The sequence below is a fragment of the Poecilia reticulata genome, chromosome 15 (assembly GCF_904066995.2).
Source record: "Poecilia reticulata chromosome 15, P_reticulata-male-v2, whole genome shotgun sequence".
NCBI lineage: Eukaryota > Metazoa > Chordata > Actinopteri > Cyprinodontiformes > Poeciliidae > Poecilia > Poecilia reticulata.
This window is the reverse complement of record NC_088844.1, coordinates 28,502,473-28,519,326: the sequence shown is the minus strand read 5'-3', so window position 1 is coordinate 28,519,326 and position 16,854 is coordinate 28,502,473. Positions and strand designations below refer to the sequence as shown.

At 39.4% G+C, this 16,854-nt stretch overlaps 1 protein-coding gene across 2 annotated transcripts; it reads left to right on the top strand.

Annotated features, from left to right (window-relative positions):
* The first annotated feature begins 1,059 nt into the window (after positions 1–1,059).
* Positions 1,060–15,004, top strand: mocos (molybdenum cofactor sulfurase). Of its 2 annotated transcripts, XM_008430059.3 has the most exons (15): positions 1,064–1,683; positions 1,759–1,848; positions 3,133–3,199; positions 3,277–3,921; positions 4,351–4,427; positions 4,528–4,727; positions 4,842–4,958; positions 6,847–7,227; positions 7,306–7,468; positions 7,586–7,673; positions 7,975–8,099; positions 12,977–13,073; positions 13,207–13,339; positions 13,418–13,522; positions 13,622–15,004. In XM_008430059.3, the coding sequence occupies exons 1-15, from the start codon at positions 1,572–1,574 to the stop codon at positions 13,724–13,726; spliced, it is 2,505 nt and encodes an 834-aa protein (XP_008428281.2). In that variant the 5' UTR covers positions 1,064–1,571; the 3' UTR covers positions 13,727–15,004. The 2 variants fall into 2 exon arrangements, with proteins under 2 accessions (XP_008428282.2, XP_008428281.2); XM_008430060.3 differs by lacking the exons at positions 12,977–13,073; positions 13,207–13,339; positions 13,418–13,522; positions 13,622–15,004 and adding an exon at positions 10,997–12,395 and having other exon boundaries at positions 1,060–1,683.
* The last annotated feature ends 1,850 nt before the right edge of the window (positions 15,005–16,854 follow it).

Sequence of the window (16,854 nt, the reverse complement as noted above, 5' to 3'; positions counted from 1 at the left end):
TGGTTTTACTCGGTGACACGACGTTGTAGAACGGAGACAGAAAGGGTTCTGTGGCAGACAGCTGGGGGAAATTCATACTTGGACCTGTCAGATGATGAGAGAGATGGAGATGACTCATCTGAGGGATCCTGGAATATGCGTTACAAGATGATGTGAGGAAGAGGAGGAGGAAGAGGAGCAGAGATGAGCAGACGGATACAGACACAGAAACAAACTCTGACAAGGAGTCATCATCCTCTGTGAATCGCAACAAACATATTTAAATACAGACTCGTTGTACTAATAATTACAGCCAGAATTAAATTTCAGATTTTATTAACTATATCATAAATTCATAAAATTAATAATATCATAAAATTATGTAATCAAAAAGAAAAAGTATAAAACAAGTAAAGTGTTTCTTAAAAGTGAGAAAAAACAAATAATACTAACAAATTTAGTCAAAGGAAGCAAATTTCCAAATCTTTTGTTTTTCACAAATCAATACATGAAGCATCAGATTCAGATCCGTTAGAGCAGTGCGAAGTATTTCCAGTAAATATTATTATTTACTGCATTACTGTAGCTCCATATGGCTCAGCAGACGGACGGACATAGACAGACAGAGACAGACAGACAGACTTTATGTATTTCTGCTTTCCAAACTGCATTGTCTTTATAATATTTTTGATATGTTCATCATGTAGGCAGATTTTCTGCTAATAATTTACTGAATAAATAAACACTGAACAACTCTAGAGATTAATTCCAGTCTTTGTTTCTGTTAATTATCATTATTTTCCACTCACAGCTAATGAAAAACATTTGCTGTAAGTGTAAATTAAATTAACCAATTAAGATTTGAATATTACGTCAGACCAATAATAATAATAATTTAAAAAAAAAACAGAATTTTGAGCTTAAGGAAAAACAACCTGTAAACTTCATTGGAACAAATGTCCTCTGATTATTGGTTTCAAACAGGGAAAAGTGCGATTCAGGGCTGTTTTCTGTTTTTAATGCTCGTTTTATTGTGAAGCTCTTTGTGGTTTTTGACCTATGAAAGGTTCTGCATGACGAAAGTTTCCTGGCTTAATCCTGAGTGAATGTGTTAGTTTGCAATAAGGTAAATTATTTTGCATCTATTTTTATTTGATAATATTCTTGAAAATCCCAAAACTTTTTTGCTGACATCCCTTTTGAATTTTTTTCCCTTCCTCCAGTCATTGTGTTGATGCTTTTTATTTCTACTTGAGGCTGCAGCCTGCCCCCCATGGGGTGGGGAGGGGTCGCCCTCAGTTAGGACCGCCTCTGACTCCGACTGTAAATCAGTTATGGCTTCAGATTGTAACTTCTTCTCATCTTTTTTTTGGACTGAATGGAGTCAGAAACTCCCTCTCATGTCTGAGATCCCCACATGTCCGCATGTGACCGTCCACTGTCCGTCCTACCAGCCCGCAGGCTCTGGTTCCGGACGGTAACAGAAGCACAAAGAGCGACTTTAACCCGTTAGTCGGTGTTTATCTCTGGACTTTGGAGCTGATAATGACAGTAGCACTGCGCTGAAGCGCGTCCAGCTGCCGGACCCCACGATGGATTTCCACGACCTCTGTTCTTTTGAGTCTTTCCAGCAATGCTGCGATCGATACGGCTACGAGGGGAACTTCCGGGACGTGGTGGAGCAGGAGTTCCGAAGGTCCAAAGGTACAGACGGTTCGCCGCGCTGATCGGAGGACAGCTGGGTCCAAATATAACAGGCCTGTTTTCTCTAACAAACAGGAGTTACATATCTGGATCATGCTGCAGCCACTCTGTACCCGGAGTCTCTGCTCAGAGACTACTTCCGGGACATTTCCACGAATCTGTACGGTGAGAAAAGTCAGAAAGTGTCATTTTTGTGTTTTTCGTTTCATTCGGTACCAGAATACGTATCATTAGTTTATAGTGCCACCATCAGGATGGGGAATGACCCAGAGGACCTCCAGGTCTATCACTCTCCATGTCCGTTTTAACAGAGCCGAACTATTTGTACAGTGTGAGAATTCTACGGAAGATAATTAGGACCAAAAAAGTCAGATTTCAGATTTTAATCCCAGAATTCTTAAAAATTTTGAGTTTTTTTTTTGTCAGAGTTCTGACGTTAAAGTCTGAAATCTGACTTTTTTCAAACTTTTTTTCACTGTCCCTTCATTTATGAAGAAATGTTTCATTCAACAATAAATAAACAAATAAATACTATTTACAAATAAACACTCATGAAATAAAAACAAAAATATGTTTAGTTGGGAACTTTTCCCATCAATCACATTTACTCTATTCATTTCAGGATTCCTTTATGTCCTATATATATATATATATATATATATATATATATATATATATATTTCATTTATTTGTTTATTTCATAACAATATTTATTTTGTGACACTATAACCCACTTCACAGAGAAAACTCCACCCTCTCAGTTAATGCTACAGCATGTAATTAAAAAAAATATATATATATATATATATATATATATTACACATTTGTTGAAACTGTCACAATGTTGTGAAAGTATGGTGTGACACAGATAATTTATGAAAACATCAAGCTTTGCTGCCTTATCCCAGTGCTAAATTAAAACAACCAATCAGAGCCAGGAGGCGGGTCTTAGCGCTGTCAGTCATGCACTGCTCCCTTGTTCTCTCCTACAAGTACAGCCTGTTGTGAATGCTAAAGCTGTTAGCTAAGGCCAGTAAACAGTTTGCCTTTAATTATAGATTGTTTCTCCACCATTAGCACATTTAGAAGCACGTTCACAAGCATGATTGACAGTGCTAAGATCCTCCTCCTTCTCTGATTGGTTGTTTTTGGCGGTGCATTTCTTCAGACAGCTGCAGCAGCTCAGGGAACAGGTGGAGGAAACTGATTTTTCAAAGATTATCTGTCTCATATTATACTGTCACAACGTGGCGACAGAAAAAAGTTACATACTGCAGCTTTAGTGGAGTTAAACCTGAAGTACATGAAATACTTCTACAAAATAAGTATCATAAAATAAGCCACTAGTATGAAATGAAATAAATACAAAAATAAATCCTAAAATGTTCCTTCAGCCTGTGTTTTACAGCAGCATAATTCTTGAGAAGCTTTTGGCCTTTTTCTCTTCAGGAAACCCCCACAGCCACAATCCCAGCAGCAGCTTGACACACGACACCGTGGAGCGGGTCAGAGACAGGTAGCGCCTCGCCGTGTAACTCAGCAGCTCTGGGATACTCCAGTCCAAATGACTAAAAACTGACTGTCTTCTTGCAGAGTGTTGCAGCATTTCAACACCACCTCCAAAGAATACTCGGTGATCTTCACTTCTGGCTGCACAGCTGCTCTCAAGTTGGTGGCTGAGAGCTTTCCCTGGAGCTCCGGTGCTACGAGGGAGGCTGGCAGTTTCTTCTGCTATCTCACCGACAGCCACACGTCTGTTGTTGGCATGAGAGGATGGACTGCAGCCCTGGGGGTCGTTGCCCTTCCTGTTGCCCCGCAGGAGCTGACAACCAGGGCAAAGGACAGAGTTCAAGGAGAAGATGCTTCCTGCCAAACGCCGCACCTTTTCTGCTACCCGGCGCAGAGCAACTTCTCAGGGAGGAAGTATCCTCTCAGCCATGTGAGAGGCATCCAGGCGAGACGCCTCTACCCGGCGTGCGACCTGCCAGGCCGCTGGTTCGTGCTGCTCGATGCAGCTTCGCATGTCGGCTGTTCCCCTCTAAGCCTTCAGGACTGCCCCGCTGATTTCATTCCCATTTCCTTCTACAAGATATTCGGCTTCCCATCGGGTCTGGGGGCTCTTCTTGTCCGTAACGACGCAGCAGGCATACTAAAAAAGTCTTATTTTGGAGGAGGCACAGCAGCAGCTTACCTTTCTGGAGAGGATTATTATGTGCAGGTGGAAAACATTTCTGACAGGTGAAGTCCTGCAGCCAGTAAAATCCTCTGGATGCTTCGTTTTTATCCTGAGCTGTAACCGGGCCTGTCGCAATATTCAATAAATCACTTAATAAATTAAAACAAGCTCAATCATTTCTATTTGCATGATTTATTGAATTTCTCTTTTCTCTCTTTCTCCCAAAACTGGATAAGAAAAGTCTTCAGTCTTTTTGTAGGACAACTTTGTTTTAATGTGGAAAATGTAAAACGTCTTCCAGTTTCAGAGTTAAATATTCTTTGGAGTTTTTGAGAATGTGTTCTTGCATTTCTATCCCTTTACCATTATATTACTTGAAAATGTTCTCAAAACAACAATCTAATCATTTATTGCAGTAATTTCTGTGACAGTTTATCATCCGGTAACAAATGTCAGGCCTAACTGTAACATGTTTCATTTCTCTGATAAAGATTTGAAGACGGCACTGTCTCCTTCTTGGACATCATCGCTTTAAACCATGCGTTTGAATCTCTTTACAGGATAACAGGTTAGACTTGTTATTTTTTAATACCAGAATCATAAAGCATCCAGTTTATTCCTGATAGGAACCTGAAACTGTTTTCGTCTTTATCTGTTTTCGCCCGCAGGGAGCATGCACAACATCCAGCAGCACACTTTTGGCTTGGCACGCTACACTTACATGCTGCTCTCAAGTCTTTGCCATGGCAACGGTAGACCGGTGGCGCAGATATACACCGAGGGCCAGTTTGAGAGTCCAATCACTCAGGGAGCAATCCTGAACTTTAACCTCCTGGATTCAAGTGGACAGATAATTGGGTACTCACAGGTACATCTGATTGAAGGGATTCATTTCATATTTTAATTGCTTAATTAATGCATGTTTATGCATAGGAAGCTCTGGGAAATGCTACAGCAGTCCTCTCTGTCTCTTTGCTGCTAGGTGGACAGAATGGCCAGTCTGTACAACATTCATGTGAGAACTGGTTGCTTCTGCAACACCGGCGCCTGCCAGGCCTTCCTGGGCATCTCCAGCCAGCAGATGAAGAGAAACCTGCAGGTAGGAGGAGCAAACGTTTTCACATCCTTTCAGCTTTTTTATATTTGAACATTTCACTGAAAATGCTCAAATATAATAAGACAAAGGAGCACAGAATTGTGAACTAGAAGAAAACGATGCAGTCCCCCCCAATCCAAATCCAATAACTCTTTTTCTAACACCTGGAAATCGGCTTGTTTTAAGGTAGAGCCATAATGTTTTTCCTCTTGGACTAACTCTGGTTATTTCTTGTGTTTGTTTCCGCTCTGGGGGTTCAACATTGTGCCACCCGGAGACTTTAAATCTGCAAAATATTGATCGACACCTCATATAAAGTCTCTACAAAATCCATGGAAAGCTGTAAAAACGACTCCGACTTTCTGTTTTTTCTCTCTTTTGAGGAGAGAGAGGATGAGAAAGTGCTTTATAATAATTTCACAAGTATTAACTCTTCCAAGCAGAAATAAAATCATTTCAGTGTCACACATAGTTTGTGATGCTTTAAGGTATTTCATAATTGAATCCTGAGAGATGTGCCCCAGAGAACAGAAACTCATCTCAATCCACTCAGATTGGGCTTGTTTTTATTTTTGCCTCAGAAAATAATCTGGTTAAAACCCTAAAATATCACAAAGTTAGGCTGTGAACTACTTCAACCTGAAAAAAAAATACAGTGAAGCTGAAAAAATAAACATATTCAAAAAGTTTAGCACTCTTTAACCTCAACACTCCATCAAATAGTCACTATTTGCCTCCATGTTAGTTTTTTCCGGGGTAAAATTCCACCCCACTTAAACATTTCCAAGCTGTTAAATGTCCAACCTGAGCTCCAGTGGGTTGTGTTCAGTTTCATTTAGAAATACCCAAATAAATGAGGCTTAATGAATTAAAACAGCTCGGTTGTGGAAAAGCAGATTTAATGTCATCGTGTGTCAAACTCGAGGCCTGGGGGCCAAATCCGGCCCACCTTAGCTTCTTATGTGGCCCTCTGGAGTCTAGGCAGATACGCAACAGTCATGTTGTCAAATATTATTTCATCAATCAAATCAAAGCAGTTTTTATCTTTATACTGCCAAATTACATCAATCTTCCTTCCGTCGCAGATATTCACGCAAAATCAGCAGTTTGATGCACTTTTTGTGCTACTTTAATTTTGAGTTTATTCCACAAAAAAAATTCAAAAACATTAGTTTTAATGACTAACTCCCACCTGCAGGTGGCAGTATTTCGTACTTCTACTACTCCTGCCTCAGTCTTAGTGGGTGTCAAGTTGTAGTTTGTGATCAAACAGCGAATAACAACAAAAAAAGCCACATTTACAGCCATACATAAGTGCAAATACCACATAATTTCTAAATTAGCTCCACAAAATCTGTGATTTTGGTTGCAAAAAGTCACAAAAACAACCAAAATTCTTAAAGGACTGATTAATGTGAAAAGATGTTCAATATTATTTAACTTTAAGAAGAACTCATCGAAATCATGGACAGCCTTTTATTAATATTTAAAAAGTTTGTTAATGGGTTTTATCAATAAATTCTGCCACAACTAAACCTTGAGAACATTCCTGATCTTCATCCTGATCTTGACCCAAAATAATTACGTAAATGAGTGTGACACCGCTGCTCTGAGACAATACAAAGGTAATGTAAACAGTCTGTGTCCAGCATGTGTGAGGTCTGCAGAGCTGATTGTTTGTTGCAGTCTGGATGTATTTATTGAGAAGAAGTTTATGATTATGCACCACTTCGTGTTGCTTTATCACATAAAACCCCCAAAAAACATTCAAGTTTTTGGTTTCAACGTAACAAAATGTGAAAAAGTTTGAAGGATAGAAATTCTTTTGCTGCATGAAAATGACAGAAGGTGAAGGTGAAATGAAGCATGTTTTTTTATTTTACTCTACAAGGCAGGTCATGTCTGCGGGGACAACATGGACTTGGTGGACGGCCAGCCGACCGGATCCGTCCGCGTGTCCTTCGGCTACATGTCCACCTTCGAAGACTGTCAAAAGTTCCTGAAGTTTGTTGCCGAGTGCTTCGTGGAGAAACCCGTCACGGTAGACCAAGTCAGGCTGCAGAAGCTGAAAACAGCCGGGCCGCCATCAGAGGAATCCAATGAACGCCCTTCAGTTGAAATTTCTAATGGACAAATCCACAAAGGAGCTGAGAAGAAATCCGCAGAAGCGTCTCGGAAAAGATTTGGACATGGAGGCTCAAAGCGCCCCGGGGAGGCTTACACTCTGACCAACATCTATATTTACCCCGTCAAATCCTGCGGCGCATACGAGGTTGGAGCGCATAACTCAGCTTCTTGTCTTTGTGTGGTTCTCTGGGTGTGATTGGACCTTGTGCTGCTCTTCGTGCAGGTGCAGGACTGGCCGGTGGGGCCGCTGGGTTTGCTGCATGACAGAGGCTGGATGGTGGTGAACCACAACGGCGTGTGTCTGAGTCAGAAGAGGGAGACGCGTTTATGCCTCATTCGCCCACAAGTCCACCTCGCCGCAAACAAATTGTTCCTGCAGGCGTCGGGTCAGAGAGTCTCTGCACGTCTCACTGAGAATAAATTCACTGCCTAACAAGGAAAGTCTCAATCAGGCAAATTTTCCAGTAAGAGGATTTTCCCTCTTCTCCCTCTTTGCCCTGCAGGGATGGAGAGCGTGTCGGTCCCCCTGGAAGACGACGTCCGGCTGCACGCAGACTCTCGTGTGTGTCGCAGTAAAGTTTGCGGGGACAGGTGAAAACACATCGGCATTTTCCTCCCTTGTTTTGTTTTTTTCTTGTCTGGGCCTCTTTCTCTCTGCTTTTTAGAAAGGTCTTGTTGCCCACAACTTTTTATAGCCAAACAAACAATAGGAAGGAGATATTAATCTCCTCTGACATATCCCCACATGACATGTCACCATAAAAAACAGAAGAAGAAAAAACGCTATTTACTCACTGATTCTTGGATTAGATGTCGCAGCAAATAGCAGGAAGCATGAAGCTCTGAAGAAATGCCTCCTGGGCCTCCTGAAAATAATCCTCTTGTCTCCCAGGGTGAAGACGATGGACTGCGGAGACGAAGCTGCATCATGGCTTTCAGACTTCCTGGGACAGCCGTGCCGCCTGATAAGACAACGTCCTGATTACACACGAGAAATGAAGAAGAAGCCAGCCGACGGTAGCTACAGCAAAAATATCCATCCAGTATCTTTGCCTGCTTATCCGGGTTGAGGGGGGGCCTGGTGTCGATGTCCAGGTCCATGGAGACACACAGGACAAACTACCAGCACACACTCAGACAGAGCAGCTCAGACCAGATAAGCCATCAGTCATGTATGAAAAGAAACCATGCATACATGGGAACAGGGCCGGTCCAAGGCTTTTTGGGTTTTTCATTATGACCCCCCCACATCCCCCTAAACCTACATGTCAACCATTTATAAGTTGCTCTATGCTATCATTAGCATCATTTTAAATTAGCTTACATCATACCACTGATATTAAGGCTGTTGGTTTTCACCTTAGAAAAGCAGCAAACTTGAAAAATATATTGAATTTGAAAGGCAGACTGGTATTTAAAACCATGTTATTTTAAAATCAGCTGGTAAATTTAAAGTTAACAAGTTTGATATGTTATATTTCTCCAACAGTGGCAGCAGCAAACAACAGGAAGGTTTTAACCTGTTATTTGTGTAACAACTATAAAAGTAATATTTAAGTCCAGCACTTAGTTTGTATTATTTAATGCTATTTCATTTATTTGAGTCAAACTAGATATAACACAGCTCAGTAATTTAATAATTGGTCACAAAAAAATACACTGTCAGTTTTCCTTCAGCTTTTAGGGCTCAGTTATTTTCACGCTTTTGAAAATCTGTGATTTTTTTCACATTTTGTCTTGTTACAAACACAAACTGGGCTGAGATTTTATGTGCAAAACCAGAACAAAGTAGTGCATAACTGTACCGTGGAAAGGAAGTAGTTTCAACCTTTATTCCAAATAATCATTAGGAGTTCATCGACTGCATTTTTCTGTTTTTTATGTCTGAAAAGTTGCTAAATATAAGAGTAACTTTGTGTTATTAATTGAGTTTGGGATAAAACATAAACATAAAACATTTTCAAACATCTTTGAGTAGAATTTATGTATTTATGTTAAATGATACATCCTTATAATAACGGCAATAATAAGAAAACTATATTTTTATTTGTATTGTATTTTTAAAAAACTCACATTTCACAGCAATCAAACAAAAATTCAAAAATCAAAACACTTGACATTACAAAAACACAAGATGAGCTTAAATAACACACACATTTAATAATAATAATAATAATAATAATAATAATAATAATAATACATTTATTCCCTGCCAGGGTCTCACTGTAGCTCGTTGGTTTGCATTCCTGTATTGTTGCAGCTCTTAATAACTCAAAGTAAAGCTTTACTGAAACTGAAACGGCTTAAGCTTTGGGATATTTGTGGGATTTATAGCATAAATTGCTCAGTAGCTTAGAGGTGCAATCAAATAAACCCAGATGATAAAATCAATACCTCCATGTTTTCAATTACAAAAGAACAACCTGGTGTTTTCTGTAGATGTAAATGTTTCTTCAGAGATCCGTAGTTTTTCTCTCAGTCCTTCGCTGCTTCGCTTTATAACTTCAGATTTTGTGTTGATGGACTGAATAACAAAACCAACCATGAATATAAAAGGTGTTTTTTTTTATTGCCTCATAACTTTATCTGTGTTCCTCTGTGACTATTAAGCCCACCGCTGTTCCACAAATAAACAAGACTTCTGTTGATCCCTCTTCTTCAAATGTTCACAGATTATGGCCGTTCTATTGATTATCATCCTTTTGTCTGGAAACGCCACATTTTAATTTCTCTCCAGTTTTCAGCTGATATCCCAACCCCCGTGGAGCGATACGATTATCGTCAAGGTTCCACTAAAGTAAAATATTTTCAAGGGCTCTCGCCTTCTCTGATTGTTATTACTAAGAGACAATAACTCTGAAAGAAATTAGTCAAACAAAAGAATGCATGCTGAGAATTAAAGAGGTCATGTTATCCTTTTGGGTTAGGAACTTTCATTTGGTGGATTAAATGCTTCTTGTTTTATGTAAAACTTCTTCAAGGTTAGAAAGGAGAGAAAAAATCGATGGTAAAAGCTGCAGGTCTCCACAGGAAGCTCCTGACCTGCGTGAACCGCGTCTCTGCAGCTCGTTTCAGCTTGATTGACTCTGTTCTGCCTCAGACTTAGAGTCAAATACACAAAGACAAAAAATACTCAACTTACATGTCAACAAAATAAAATAATCACCAGGTGAATAATAGATATCTTGGCTCTGTAGAATATAAACTCCTGATAAAATTACAAATTTGTAAGACTTTGGAAATTCACCATAATATAATAAATCATTTCTAGGTTTAACGATATATCGGCTTTAACATCGGTATCAGACGATTTTTTTTTTTAAACGTTCTGGTATCACTGTGATAGTTGAAACTAAACACCAATAATTATTTACATCTTGTTTCTGTTTGCCACATAATATTGGCAAACAGCAACAATCGTGATGCATCGATTATTGAAATAATCGTCAATTCATTTAGAAACCGAGGCAGGTTTGTTTATTTGTCAGCTGAATTGCACAGAAATTATTTATTATGGTTTGCAAAACCTGAAGTTTGGACATTTGAGGGAAAATGGTAAAATTGATAAAGAGTTTTATAACTTCTTACATTTTTTGCATCTGTTTTAAACTTTTCACACCCTAATTGTGTGGAAAACTTTAAAAAAATAAATGTAAGATGGATTTTTTCCCATCAAGAGCTAATGAACTGAACCCTGAGAGTTTTTCTTCAGGAGCTTATCGAGAGTAGAGAGCGTATATTCTGAAATCGTTGCCTCTGCCGCAAGTCTTTCTCCAGCTTAAGCTAAAAGAAATTGAATATTTCTTCCACCCTTCATTTACCCACAATGCAATAGATACATCCTTTTCGCTGATCCTCCATTACTGGAACAGACCCGTGTCTTTCGTCATTTGTAATCCAGGCTTTCTTTTCAGTGTTTTGTCTTCAGACTCGGCGTGAGATAGTCAGGATGGCGTCATCTGGGCGATCCGCTCGGCTCCAACTCACCAAACTTTCCTGTTTGAGACGTTCAACCCCCAGGAGAAAAATCCTCAGCATTTATGTTGGCACTGGGCCGCTGTTTGGGACGTTGATCATTAAGAAAGATGGCTGCACATTAAAGAGATTGTTTTCGCCTTTATCTCACTTAATTGTTAATCTGAAACACATAAAGAACCTCAATTCTCCTTTCATGGTTTCTTAAAAAGGTGTTTTTATCCTCGGATCTCACCTCCTTTTTACAAACTCTTATGTATTTGTTGTTATTCATCCCAATAGGAAGTGGAAACATGATTTTTTTAAATGTTTTACAAACTACAAAATCTGAAAAGTGTGGCAGGCATTTGTACCCAGCCTTCCTGTGCCGAATACATCACAGTTACAAACCCACCTTGTGCTGCAGGTTCTTCTTTACTAAAAGACTGGGCAGAGAGTGTCATAAACTGTGTTAATCTTGCCACAAATTCTCAAGTAGGTCAATATCTGGGCTTTGACTGGGCCATTCTAAAATGCTTTTATCTGAATGGCTGCATGTTTGGATTTCGTCGTGTTGCTGGAAGGTAAAACTGCCTCAGTCTCCAGTTTTCTCCAGCTGGTTTCCCTTCATCTTTAGCTCCATCCATCATCCCATCAGCTCTGACCAGCTTCCCGTCTCTGCTGGAGAAAATGATCCCCACAGTATGATGCTGTGATTCTCCTAAAGGAAAACTCCCAGGGTTCAGTTCGTTAGCTCTCGATTTACAAACAGGACTTTTTATGGATTTTCTGCAGTTCTCGAAAATGTTTCTGTTGATTTATTGAAACATTGGGTTTAAGTGATGCTGACTCCCACCTGCAGGTGGCAGTATTTCTCACTGCTAGTCCTGCTGCTTCAGCTTTACTTAATGTCGTCTGTGATCGATGTGGCGAGTAACGAAAATCAAAGTTCTGTAAAGTTGCAGAATGTGTTGGGGTTTTTTTTTTTGTCAGGAGGATTGAGACAAATAATCTGAAAAAAATGTAGCTCCTTTGTCTAACCAGAAACAACCAATCAGAGACAGGAGGCGGGTCTTGTCGCTGTCAATCACCCCTGTGTGCTTTGTTACACCGCAGCTAGCAGAGCCTGCTGTGAATGCTAAGGCTAGTTAGCATGGCCACCAGTGAGGACCAATAAATGGTTTTCTTGTAACGGTTAAGTTGTTTCTCTGCCATAAGCACATTTAGCAGCAAGTACATGAGGCTTATTGACAGTGTGGTAAATGTCTTCAGACAGCAGCAGCAGCTCAGTGAAGGAGATCAAACTTCACAGATCTGTCTCATAACAAACTAATTTTAGCAAAACATTTTGTTACATAACAAAATGTTTTGTCCAGTCCATGTAAGAAACATGGACTGGACAGAAACTGGACATTGTTTCTGTCCAGTCCATGTTCTTTATATAAAATGTTTTTTTATGTAAACATGGACTGGACAGAAACTGGATGTTGTTTCTCTCCAGTCTGTTTGCTTATTTTATTTTCTCATATTTCTTTTTCTGCATGGAGATTTTGGAAAGGGTAAAGTATAGCAAATATGTCTAAAGTAGAAATATTTGATCAAATTCAAAAAAACAATCTCAAAATCCTTTAAACCCTGCATTATCTTTTGTGGTTGTAATGACAAAATGTGAAAAAATAGCCCTGTATCTGCTCCTTGTTGCTGGAAGGAAGGGAAACATATTCACGACTGATGTTTCTGTCTCTCTCATATTATATTTTCCCAGTAAACATTTGATCAGCATTAATGAATTTACTCAAATCACCTTTTTATCCACTAATCAGCGTAAGACTTCATTTTTACGATTTCTCCGTGGAAGGAGTTCGCAGAAACTGTAAATGAGAAAGTTTTTCCTGAAATGAAACAAATCTTCGGGGTGACATAAAGTCTTTCTTCTCCAGCTGCCGACTCGCCGCTCCTCTCCCTGGTGAACGAAGCTCAGTACCTCATGATCAACCGGGCCAGCGTGGCGCTCATTCAGGATCTAATGAGCAGCAGGTTGGAACGCACAACACTTTATTCCTCGCTCCGGGACGCATTGACGTCCGCACATTGACATCACAGTGGCTCTTTTTAAATGCAGCGCGGGGGAAAAATAGCATGTAATTTCCACACACGCTCCCCTCCGCAGGCAGGACGGCCATCAGCTCCTCCACACGCAGAGCGTCATCAGCCGCTTCCGCGCCAATTTAGTCATCGCTGGAGCAGAACCCTTTGAGGAGGATAATTGGTCACACTTGATTATTGGCGACACGCGGTTCATGGTGAGCAGAGGGGACATTTTCCAGAACACCTGGTGGAAGCAGGAGTGAAATTACCTTCTCTGTGTGGTCAACCAAAAGGTCGCAGGTCGCTGCGGGAGGTGCCAGATGATTGGAGTAGACCAGGACACCGGAACCAAAACCAAAGAGCCGCTCATCAGTCTGTCTGCATACCGGACCGGGAAGGTGGGTTCATAACGGTCACAGTCACCTCCGTGCTGTTTGTTGGTTTTATTGCAAGTGCTTGAAAATATTGTCTAATAAGTTTATTTTTGCGAACTGTAGGTGACCTTTGGTGTGTATCTGAGTCTCCAGGATCCTGAGGACTCTGCCGGAGCCAACGTCCTCTCTGTTGGTTCACTCATCCGGGCCGAGCCGCACAATTACTGAACTGATCATCTGTAACAGCCTCTGTTTATTCCACACTGCAAAAACACAAAATCCTACAAAGAATTTTCTGTTGACTTCCTAGTTCAAATATCTCAGTACTCTTGAAAGAAGACAAAACTCACTCACGTTTCAGGAAGATAGAGGAGCTTGTTTTATGTCAGTAATTTCTGAATTTTGATGAAAATGTGCAGATTATTTCCCTAATAACATGGGAAAAATGTCTTATTAGTGACATAATCTACCAGTGGAACTAGCACCCTTTTTATCATCTTTAATCAAGCTCCTATATCTGACTCTAAACTTCCTCTAAGTTAGTTTTGCCTTATTTCAAATGTACTAAAATATTTGCTAGAAACTAGACCAAAAATATTTGGGTACATTAATTTTTTTGCAGTGTACATACAGCTGTGGCCTTTTATCCTCTCTGCAGGATAAGTTGATCTTTCTGCTGTGATTTTCTGACTGTGTTTGTTGTCCCGGTCGGTTCTGTCGAGTATCATGACGAAGCTCTGGTGGATTAAATAAATCAGTTTAGTGTCGGTGTATATAAAATTGCACTGCAGAACCACAAATATTACCACGTTTTTGGTTTGGTTTCTAGAGCAAATATCTTAGCACACTGGAAATAAGTCAAAAATAACTCGAGTAATTTTTTTAGCAAGATACATGAGCTTGTTTTAGGTCAATAATTCCTTAATATTGATGAAAAAGTTCTGATTCCACTGGCAGATTATTTCCATAAGAAAACATTTCCCCAAGTTATAAGTGAAATAATTTAAGTGAATAATCAGTTCTTTTTTTTTTAAAATCAGGAATTATTGACTTAAAACCTGCTCCTATATTTTACTGAAAAGCTATTTGTAACTTATTTTTGTCTTAGTTTAAATGCACTAAGATATTCTCATTGGAAACAGCAGAAGTAAGATTTTCCGTTTTTGCAGTGTATCTAGTTAACAGACATGTAGGACAGGAACTATTTGTTAATCTGACAGCACTTGGTCCATTCCTGTAATCCTCTGTGAAGTCAATTTATACCCCAAAGGAAGCAAAAGTTCATAGAGACTGGCAGTGGCGCAACTACACATTATTTCGGTGGATGCGAAAACATAAATCGACCGTCCTGCAGAGGACCAACATTCACACAGGAGACAGAAACCTGCAGGAAATCTGATGCTGGGTTTGATCGCAGGACCTTTTTACTGCTGTTATCTCATAAAACAAACATTTCCTCTTGTTGCACTTTGATTTACAGAATCAGAAAAACGCTCTAGTAACTCATTGATTCCTCCTTTCAGCTTTATTGGTCAAGATTGTTTTCACAAGCAAATTATATGAATGAGGTTTTGGTTCTCCCCAGATCGCACAGAATGATTGAAACAACATTGAATCAATGTCAGCCAGAAACATTGAATCAACGTTGAACGCTGACATTGAAACAACACTGAAAGTGGTCGGTGACTTGAATGTTGAATCAACGTTAGGATTTCAACCATAAATGACATATCAATGTTGATTCAACCATCATCTGTATGTCAATTTACATGCATATTTGTGTTGATTCTACATTGAATCAGTTAGGAATCATCATTGATTCAACCTTCATCTGAATGTAGTTCTGCACATATTTGTTTATTTTACATTAAATCAATGTTGATTCAACACTTATTTGACTGTGGATCTGCACACATTTCTGTTGATTCTACATTGAATTAGGAATCAATGTTGATTCAACCTTCATCTGAATGTGGATCTACATGCATATTTGGGTTGATTTCATATTGAATGAAAGCTAAGGATTTGTGTACATTTTTAGGTCCGATAGGTCTGCATCATAACATACCACTAAAAGTTTCTTCACTGGTGTTAAACACCATTATTGGCAGATTATGGGTAAACTGTGTACAAAAGTTTAAAAATGACAACATAGGTTTGATAAAACATTTTATTTAAGAAAAGAGGGACAGATCTTTAAACATATTTGACTCCTTTTTGACCGTCAGAATAACAGTCTATTGTCCACAGAAGAACAGAGTCCATGAGGTTAAGCTTTGTACTGTATGAACCAGGGAAACGGTACAAGTTGTGGTAACCTCAGTTTCACTCTGGTTGGCGTCACTTTGATTCCCTGTGATGTCTTCCTCTCGTTCTGGCGTGTAATGAAGCCACTTCTTGACAGTTTTACTGCAGTCCTCAAGAGTCAGCTTTCGGTCAAACTGCAGAGCAACGGCTGGAAAACACAAAAATAAAAGTGAGGAAGGTGCCGGTTAGAAATAAACATTTGAAAAGTTCTGAAAGACATTGAAAGATTAAACAGTGTACTGGTTACAGGTCTGAGAATAAATACAAACCATATAGTTCCCCATGGACACTCACTGTTAATTTTTATCTTAATTGTTCATTAATATTCATCTTAATGTTTATGTATAAAACTACATTTACCTATGAAGCTGCAGTCTGGTGTAGGATTTATGGTGCTGCACTCATGTTAAAATGAGGGAATCAATATTTAAAATAAAGGCAGTTTATCAGAAAACCTAAAGATAAAACTCAGGGAGGATCAGGGTTTATTTAACACACCAGAGACAGATAAATAGAGCAAAAGGTGATTTAGACTGTAGTTGGAAAAATTATTTATAATTTATACAGAATAAACTTCCATCTAATAGCTGGTTTAATCTTCAATCAACTACAAATATTTCCAAATAAGTTTATTAAATTACAAAATGTCCACGTGCTGATAAAGATCCCACACCAGTAATAATAGACCAGTTCAGTTTAACCAGTAACCAATCCAAGAATCAACAGACTGAATCAGTCATTAGCAGGTTTGGTTCAGTGTTTCACCTGCCTTACATGTTTTAAGCGTTTCCTTTCTGCCTCACCTGGATTTAATGTGTGGATGATTAACAACCTGCACTTCTTGATGGCTGCAGACAGTCATACAATCATCTAACTCAGTTGTTCTGGAACAGAGACGCATCTAAGCACATCCCTAAGCACATTATAATAATAAATGAAAAACAAGTGATTACTATCACAACAATTTAAAGCCCACCTGGAGCAGCCAACCTTACACTTCCTTGTCCACCACTTGCTCTCCCAGACCAATCAATAGGCCCCACACTATT